This window comes from Anneissia japonica, unplaced genomic scaffold (assembly GCF_011630105.1).
Source record: "Anneissia japonica isolate Jap-2015-1 unplaced genomic scaffold, ASM1163010v1 scaffold9_len2422644_cov172, whole genome shotgun sequence".
In the NCBI taxonomy this organism is placed as follows: domain Eukaryota; kingdom Metazoa; phylum Echinodermata; class Crinoidea; order Comatulida; family Comatulidae; genus Anneissia; species Anneissia japonica.
Window position 1 is genome coordinate 2233961 of NW_022758107.1, and position 9564 is coordinate 2243524.

The 9564-nt window shown below is 36.4% G+C and overlaps 1 protein-coding gene across 7 annotated transcripts in view; it reads left to right on the forward strand.

Annotated features, from left to right (window-relative positions):
• Positions 1-4519: 4519 nt before the first annotated feature.
• Positions 4520-9564, forward strand: part of LOC117125078 (protein artemis-like) — a 23946-nt gene continuing 18901 nt past the window's right edge. For 5 of the 7 annotated variants that reach the window (XM_033271456.1, XM_033271458.1, XM_033271461.1 and 2 more), the window contains exons 1-3: positions 4520-4799; positions 8369-8420; positions 9277-9418. In XM_033271456.1, coding sequence (XP_033127347.1) covers positions 4688-4799; positions 8369-8420; positions 9277-9418 — 306 coding nt within the window. In that variant the 5' untranslated portion in view covers positions 4520-4687. The remainder of the gene's footprint in view (positions 4800-8368; positions 8421-9276; positions 9419-9564) is intronic. The other 2 variants (XM_033271460.1, XM_033271457.1) reach the window with 2 other exon arrangements.

A 9564-nucleotide genomic window follows, 5' to 3' on the forward strand; every position in this document is an offset into this window, starting at 1 on the left:
TCTGCCATTAAAGATCCTAGTTAATCGTTTTTCATGATTAATTTATTTACATACATTCTTGTTATAATAATGATTTACTATAAATATTGTTTAAAATTTACGGAAATAAATGTTGTTTAATGAATGAATAATTATTCAAATCCACTTGCACTTGATAACAAAAACTAGGCATCAGTTATTATGTTTAATGGTGTCTACCACATATTTCTTCTTCAATTATATACAGATACTAAATGAAAGTTCCATTGTACAAGTATATTTATTCAGTTTGTTTTCAACGTAGTACTATCGGATTGTTTTGAAAGCTTAATGCAGTCACTATAACAATATTCGAATTTCACAAATTTCGACTTCTGGATGAATTCAAAATTTACATAAAATATTTTTTTTTAAATAGGGCCTACAAAAAAAAACCAGATTAAAACAAGATTAAATTAAACTAGACTTATCTACTATGTGTGGTTTGTAAACTAGACCTATCCTACTATGTGTGTTTTGTAAAAAAAATTTAAAAAAAGAAGGAACAGGGCTTTACCTCATTGCCATAATGAGAAGTGATTTTGAAATTACAAAAAAATTAAAAATTACTCAATTAAAAGTCTAGCGTAAAATAACACACGAAGAGCAAAAATTAGATCATACAGAAAATTATTTGACACACATAAAAACTAACTTGACGTCAGGAAAACTCGAACTATGACTGCTATTATGTTATTATTATGTAGAATGACGTTTAAATATCCTCATTTCCCCACACATCGTCACCAAAATTTAGTAGGGCCTAATTGCTTACTTGGTTGAACTTTCCAAGAAAGTTTCATTCAGATCAGTTGATTGTTAGTATTATCTGGTCCAGGTTTTTCATTGATTTGTCCTCATATCATTCCTTTATTAGACCTTGAGATATTTAGGTTGGGGACATTAGGCGGCCCTATTCATTAGCAATAGACTTTCCTAGCTACATGGTTTTTTTTAAAAACTTTTTATGTATAACCATGGCTGTTGAAATGACCGTGCATCAGCCGAATGTAGTACAATCTCGACCTGCTATGTACAGTAGGCCCTCTTTAGGCTAGACGCGCCTAGACGGTTGGAAGCGACGATCGAAGAAAAACGGTAAAGCAAGCCAAGTACTTAGCTAACTTCCATTCCTCAGTATTAAAACCCTTCCATTGATGGGCACTGTCTAAAACTTTCTTCCAGCTTATCTCTGAAAAGATTGTAACCTTTTCGTCTGCAGTTGGCTCGACATGAATTACACAGGAGCCAGTGAGCTTCCATGAAGGTCTAGGCTCGGACATGACACGTTGTTATTTGTTGTTATTTCGCGACGTCATCAACGAGTACAATACATTCATTGTCCACCATCAACACAACTGCCTTAAAGGGAAAAAATGGTTCGTGTGGGAATCGAACACACAACCTCCATGTTTGCTATTCATTAGGCCTATCCACCATCAACTGAACTGCCTTAAAAAAAAAAAAAAAAAAAAAAAAAAAAGCTGGCTCGTGTGGGAATCGAACCCACGACCTTTAAAAAAATTTAAAAATAAAAATAAACAAAAAAAGTATATAAAAAAAACTTGCCCCGTGTGGGAATCGAACCCACGATCGCTTAGTTTACTACCCCTTTAGCATGACTAAACGGAGGGAGGTAAACCGCGGCCCCTAAGCTATAAATGCGATAAACCTATTACCACACCAAGTACCAGTTAATCAAATCTAATAATAAAAAATTCTTTGTATATATACACTGCAGGTTAATATTTCGCATGGTCATGGTGTCAAAAATGGGCCGTGGGCCAAGAGGGTTTATTTTTTGTCTAAAATTGTAGAAATTTATAATCGATTTTTGATTGTTACCATCTCCATAACTTACGCAGTATTTTTTAAATAGACAAAAATATTTGAAAAATTCATTATGCAAATTAGAAAAAAAAATAGACTAATCATGTTACGGGAGACCTGGTGGTTGTGTGTTCAATTCCCACACGAACCAATTTTTTTATATATTTTTTTTTAATGCAGTTTAGTTGGTGGTGGATAATGAATAGCAAACCTGGAGGTTTTGTGTTCGATTCTTACACAAACCAATTTTTTTTTAAATTTTTTTTTTTAAGGCAGTTATGTTGATGGTGGATAATGAATAGCAAACCTGGTGGTTGTCAACGTTTACCAACGTTGGGCCAACGTCGCTTTGCTAGCTCGGTAGAACGACCCTCAAATTCACACCCAAAACTGGATCGTCACCAAAATTTGATAACTTTCCCGAAAGTTTCATTCAGATCAGTTTATCCGTTTTTGAATATCTGGTCTGGGACGTTTTTATTTGAATGGTCCTCACACCCACACCCTACTTCGGATTGTCACCAAACTTTAACCATTTCTTTATTGGACCATGATAAACTACAATATTACACTGTACTTACAGAAAGTTTCATTTAGCCCTAAGCCTGGCTATACATTTGGAAAGAAATTTAGTTGACTTCTTAAATTTCTTAAATATTACCGTAAATGTCGACCTATACTAATAATCAACGCACTGCTTGAATTGTATAATGCATCTCTCTTGGATTGGATTATTTTTCATATCGTAGTTCGCTCTCAAATAAATAAAGGTTACTGTACATTGTTTGAGCCAAAGACTATCCATGAAGGCATGCCATAATGGATAAACACTTATAAGGTGTTTTAAGTCCTTAATTATTCCATTGTTCCATGTCCCGTTGCCTTGCCAAATCTTTAAAAAACAATAAACAATTGTCTTCGGTTATATTCAATTAACACAACATTTCTTAAGGAGTGAGAAATTTTGTTGCGACAGCGGATACAAGAGCATCCCCTCCCCCGTCGAACAGGACCCCCTCTCGTCGGACGAAAAATAATAATTTGCTAGCCAATAACCATGACAGTTTTTTGAATGCCAATCCCTAATATTGTGATCTAAAAAGGTACAATTTGGGCCATCCTTGGCCATTAAGCCATAAAAACTCCCCGAAAACCCTACCAGTTGGTTTTATTCCCGGACCCGTCCGCTGTTGTCGGCCCCTTGGTTCGGACTTCGCCGGACATGTCGGACCCCCTGTCGGCAAATTTCTGGGAGCCACCGCTACCACCTCATGTAGGCCTAGAGTTGAGAGAGTCAATATGGCGTGTTTAAATTGCTAAACGAAATTGAAATGGCTAGCCTGGCTGTGAGAAGTAGCAATATAATAATTATGTCTTAACATCAACCACCCTCCCCCCAACACCTTTCAATACTCCTATACACGCTGCTGATTTGATCATAGGGAAATTCAGCCAGAAAATTACTTCCACCATTCTACCCTGGTTGGTTGCCCAAAACTACATTTGGCCTAAATTGTAAAAAATAAACTCAGAGGCCTATAATCTGTATTCATTGCTGCCTTCATTTCCTCTGTTGTTGCTTTCTGCTCTTTAATATCTGCCTTTCTTTGTAGCTGGTTATTTTGCTCTGATTGGTCTTGGTTTCGACTTTGGTTGAGCCGTGGGTTATTTCGCCGATTGTAGTTATTTGCATCTATAAAGCGTAGATCTGATAAAAAGAGATTTTTTTTAGTCTGCGCTGCGCTTCTAATTCGATATTATAATGGTGTTCGTTAGAAATTAGGAATATATTTCCCCGCTTTGTATTTATTTATTTATTTATTTTGTGTGTGTGTGTGGGGGGGGGGGGGTGTGGGGGGTGTCGGTGTATGTGTGTGTGTGTAAATTTAGAAATAGGCCTATTGCATAAATACATTTACCAAATCATTGACAAAAACAATCATCTGGATCCAATACTTTTGCATCATCAAAACAGAAAACAACATTGATTACATTTATGATATTAACGTCTTAAGTTAATCAACGTCTGTAAATTCTGAGAAATAGATGTGAGGACGATTCTTTATTTTTTCGTTACGATTATCTTTTTGTTTTGGAAGTCTACTAAGGCCTAGGTAGGACAGGGCACCCTGCCTCTATCTTGAGTCAACATATAGAGTATTATTAATTTATTATTTAATATTCATTCAATTTTTATTTTTAAGTGTAAAACATTTAAACCTTTTGATTTAGAGTATATAGGCCTATTGTTATTTCTTCTTTTTTTTTTACACTGTATTATCAACTGTCTCACGGATGTCAGTAACGATATGTATCACCACATGGGCAGCAAAATAAAATCAAATATGTTAAGAAAGTACACTTAACCAGATTTCCCCGGAAGGGATTTTCAACTGTATGATGTCATTTAAAATATTTAAATATACAATATATATTTTAATAATGAAAATTGCTGGTACTTGCAGGTAGCTTTTAGCACAATGCAACATTACATCATTTAGAAATATTGGTGCTTTGTAAATTCTTAATTGTTTTTTTTTTTTATTATCATTTTTAATTATAGTATTGCATACAGGATCGATTTTACGTACTTGGTAGACCGATATCTATCTTCATTCAGAACCAATACTGTACTTAAAATTAAAACAATATTACGCCCTCTCTCGTTCCATAATCATCATTCCACCAACAATGGCGGATTCGCCGTCGTCACAGTTTCCGCGCGAGAAACAGGGGTATTTAAATAAATGGAGTAGGGGTTCTTTCCGTTTTTTTTTTAATTCTGATTTAAGGATGATCTTAATATAACGAAGCGGTGGTGGAACTAAGTGAAATCACCATGAGCACCTTTGGAGGAATAATGGCTGAGTATCCACACATTGTTCTTGACAGGTTTGTGGGCGCATCGAATCTGAAAGCCACTGCATATTTCTTATCGCATGCCCACACAGGTAAGTAACGTGCAAACCTTGGCCTATGGCCTGCTGTAGCCTAGCGTAGGCCTAGGCCTAACTAAGTCTGGGGCTAGCCTCTAGGCCTAGGCCCTAACTAAATTCTAGAGACAGGCCTCTAGGTTAGGACCTAGATTGACCAAAATAGTTAATGAAATGGACTGAATTTCGGGGTCCCCCAAGATGTGAAAGCCAAATTCCTGGAGAATTTGTCGTGCAGGAGGATGTGCAGGTTTGCAACGCGTGCACGCGTGTACAAATTTATCGCCACGTTCAATAAAAAACAAAGAGGCTTGGGCAGATATAGGTCACTGTTGTTAATAATAATACCTTATTGCTGCCTAGCCTAGGCCTACTGTAGGTAGTATGTTCAATCTTAGACTTAGGCCTAGCCTAGGTAGGCCTACAGGCTACAGTATGTCTGTCATATTTAATGCACAAGAATGGGAAATTCTATCTTAGCAAAGCCCTAATTGTGAAAATCTGTTACAACCCTGGAGAAATCCAAGAGAAATTCAAATTCCAGGAGAAAATTTGGAATTTCTGGGAGACTGGGGGGGGGGGGATGAACCAAAATCCCTGGAGATTCTAGGGCAATCCGGGAGACTTGCATCTCTGGGATTTCTCTGACGGCAGGGGAACGCTCCCAACAGGCAGGGCAAGAAATGTTATTTTGGCGCCTAGCACAATCCGAGGGCTGTAGACGCGAGCTGAGAACATTTTTGAAAATAAGCCGCTAGACGCTCATACAGGGCATCTTGTCCTACAGTAACCTAAGGAGAATGGCAGTCAATTTGAATGCCAGTTCGTGCAGATGCCAATTCGAGCAGATGCCAATTCGAGCAGATGCCAGTTCGAGCGGATGCATTTAGTGCGAACTATAACAAGGGCGAATTTATCGTCGCCATATTCTTGTAGTTGTGAGTGGAATAGTAATTTATTTTTGTGTATCTTAAATGTAAAAATGCTTTGTTCTGAAATGTTTTTGCTACTTTTGTTATTCCATGTCTGAATTACAGTCTTGGCAAATCCGACTACCAAATGGTCGTTAACAAGCACTTAGGCCTACTACTATTTTAAAAGTATCGACTTGCGCACATTTTAGGGCAAATAGCAAAATTTATTAGATTATCACGCCCACCCATGTCAAACATTTTGGAAATATTGATGCGGGAATAATTTAATTTTTAAAAAATTGTTTATTAATTGTTTTTTGTCGCATCATTTATTTAACTGCATGAAAGCATAAAAACCAAATGCTCACAGAGTATAAAAGAATTTTGGCTTCGATTTAGGCAGACTTCAAACTCTTCAAATTGTTTAATTGAAAACGCAAAACCCAATCTTTAAACATCTTTACTGTCACTAAAAATAAACAGCTCGCTCGATAACTGCAGTTAAAAATAGACCACACCATGGTCAGTCCCTATAGAAACCCGCCCAGTGGACTGACCAGATCATTAATTCACGGCTAGAAGACTCTTATGTTCCACAGCTGCGGCTAAAAATAGGCAACACTACGGTCCATCCCTAAAAAGACCCGCCCAGTGGGCCAATTGAATCATTGATTCACAGCATTAACACATGTTCCACAGATACTCTCTCTGGTATAAAATAACTTGTTACATCGTGCATTACAAGTGGGCTGTCTTTTTTGTGATTGGTTGGATTGGTGCAAAAACTAACCTACGACATTGAGAAAGAAAGTTTAGGCAAAGGCTGGCCTAGCTTGAGGTAAAGACCAATGCCCAGGCGCCTATATAATTGTAATTAGGGTGTTCCCTGCCCTTTGATGCCTGAGTAATGTCTGATGTTTTCCTCCGCAATACAGGCCCTGTCTCTTATACTCATCTAGATGTCCACCAAAAAAAAACCTCCTGCCTTTATCAATTTTTTTTTAAAAAAAGGAGTGAAAATCTATGTGCCCTAATTCTGAATTCACGGTTTTTGTCTCCAGTTGGGGTTTTGTATTAAAAAAGCAAATTATATTTTGTAGGTGCTAAATTTATGATTTATATTGTAAATGGGAGTAACTGTTATTGTAATTAATTAATTAAATCAATTTAACACAACTTCCATACATAAGGCTATAGGATTCTCCTCGGGAACCCACCAGGGTTTTTCCCCTGGCTCTTTAGGCAAGGCTTAAGCCTCGGCCGAATGCAGTCGTTACTGTAGCTCAAAATAGGAAATTCATACATAACTCGCACAGGCTGATGTTCGCATAAGTGTATCTTTTCTGCTTGAACTGGCATTCGCTCAAAGTGGCATCCGCTCGAATTGACTGGTTCTCACATATTAAGGATGGTGTTTTTTGTATCTCATCGGCGTCCAAACTATTAATTTATATAATACTGTAAACCAACCTAGGCTTGGCCCCTAGGTAGTCTAGGCATACAGTAGAAGGTGTATCCAAGTCAGGCCAACATTTGATATCAACGTTTTATAATATTTTTTTATCCCCCGACAAATCTCTCCTAACTTCCTGATGGTTTCGCATCCGTCTGTATAGTTATACACACCCCCAATAAGTTGTTGATTGTAAGATTGCCAAATTATTAAAAACTTTATTCAATACTACCACATTGTTTGATGATTTGACTTTATTTAAATGTACTTATCTGATAATATGGTTTCTACAGTAGGCTCAATTAAGTTAATAATTCCAAATCATCATAGAATGTAGTAGTATTCAAAAAGTTTTAAGTAATTTGGTAATCGTTTTTAAGGCTGGATGCGAAACCTTGATTAATACCTGTTTTCTTCTTTTGGCCTTTTAAAAATCATATCATATTAATCATCTCCAGCAACGTGTACCTTTCTTTTTTCTTGGTTTAACTTGCTTTTTCACACCCCCTCCCTCCCCCCCCCTCTCACATAAAACATTGCTCAGTTATAATTACTGTACCATAGATAGACAACACTCAATTCTCCAATCATATTCATATTCACACAAGATGCGAGAATAAGTTTAACAACAAACTTTAAATTCTCACTAGTACAAAAAATAAGCTTATCATATCAGTTAAACTGACATGATAAGCCTATTTTTTGTAGAGTAAAGGATAGTGTATTTTAATAATAAGACAAACAAAACACAATAATTTTCTGATTTTCTAATAATAATAATGATAACCAATATTTATAGCGCCTAATGTTAATAACCTCTAGGCGCCTAACAACAACATAATAAAAAAAAAACAATAAAAAATTTAAAATACAAATAAAACATAAAATCAAAAAATGTTCTGCATGTTAAATACATCACAGCCAAACTGGTTTGAGGCTGAAACAGATGGCATTCTAAAAATGTGTCAAGCTAGCTCAATCAATCAACACGTTGGATATAATTATACCTACTGTGAGTACAGTAGTACGATCAGACTCTTATAATTTAATTTGTGCCCAGGAAAGTTCTAGTAGACCAAGTTTGACCGCTTTCTATATGGTAATGGTTGAGGACTTGTGTGTTTCATGTGGTTTTATTCAATTTATCCAGTGTAGTACAGTACAGTATGTCAACAAATGTCATTATTTAAAATAATCATTCATATTTTTGTATTTTTCAGATCATATGATAGGATTAGGTTCTACTGCTTTTTCTGAACGATTAAAAAAGGGGTAAATTTGTAATGAATGTGTTATTATCAATTACAGTACTATTTACATGATCCTCGTGCAATACCTTTTCCAACTGATCAGGTTCTGCCTGCTACAGTACTGGTAACCATGTAAACCAGTAACTTTATCTGTTCATGGTCAGACGCAGGCCTGGAAAAAATATTTTTGTGCCTCCAAGCATGGAGAAATTAGACTATCAGTAATTCCTCCATCCTCCGACCATGCAAATTATTTTGATCAAATGCCTCCAGCACAAAATGTTATCTTTACACTATGATAGCTAAGCAGTAGTATATTTTGTGGTTTTGAGGAAGCATAAATATCAAAGTTAATTACTGGTATGTGATGTGTAAAAAAAAATAAATAAATAAATAAAAAAATGAATAAAAACAATTTTTATTTATTTCATGCTTCCGGGGTAATGGTCAAAACCTCCGACTGCCGGTTGTGCACTTTTCCCAGCCCTGGTCGGACGGTGGGCAACTAAACTGGCTCACCGATCTGGGGCAAGTCAGGTAAGGAGGGTATGTGGACCACCGGCAGGATTAAAAATAAGACCTGTTAAAAGCACGGATGAGTTCATGGAGGAACCAAGGAGCATCCACCCTTTCCCCTAGGGTGATGGGTTAGTGGGTTGCCAGGGCAGGCTCACTGTAAAAAACAACGCAACACTACAATGCTCTTCCTTATGACAGCCCTTATGACAGTCATCATGGCATGAAAGTCAGTAACCCTTCACAAGCGGGAAAATGCTGACTTAAATAGATGATCCCTCAATGTGTAAAATATGATAAATAAATAAAAATAAGTAAAATTTTATAAATGATAAATCTATGGAAATATGTTTTACCCACAGTTTTCCAAATGTTCATCTGTACTGTTCGGAAGTCACTAAGCTTCTACTGTTGAAAGATTCCAGATTTGAGCACTTGGAGCCATATATTGTATGTCTTCCCATTGATCAGCCAACAACAATACAAACAGAAAGTGAAAGAAAGGTTTGTGCACATACAGTACATGAAAACTCAAATTACAGTCATTAAAACAACTTGGTATCTGTGGTTGTTGTTTTTGCTCTATGGTCCACACTATCAAATTTAATAATTGTTGTATGCCCATATAATAGTCATAATGTTCCTATATA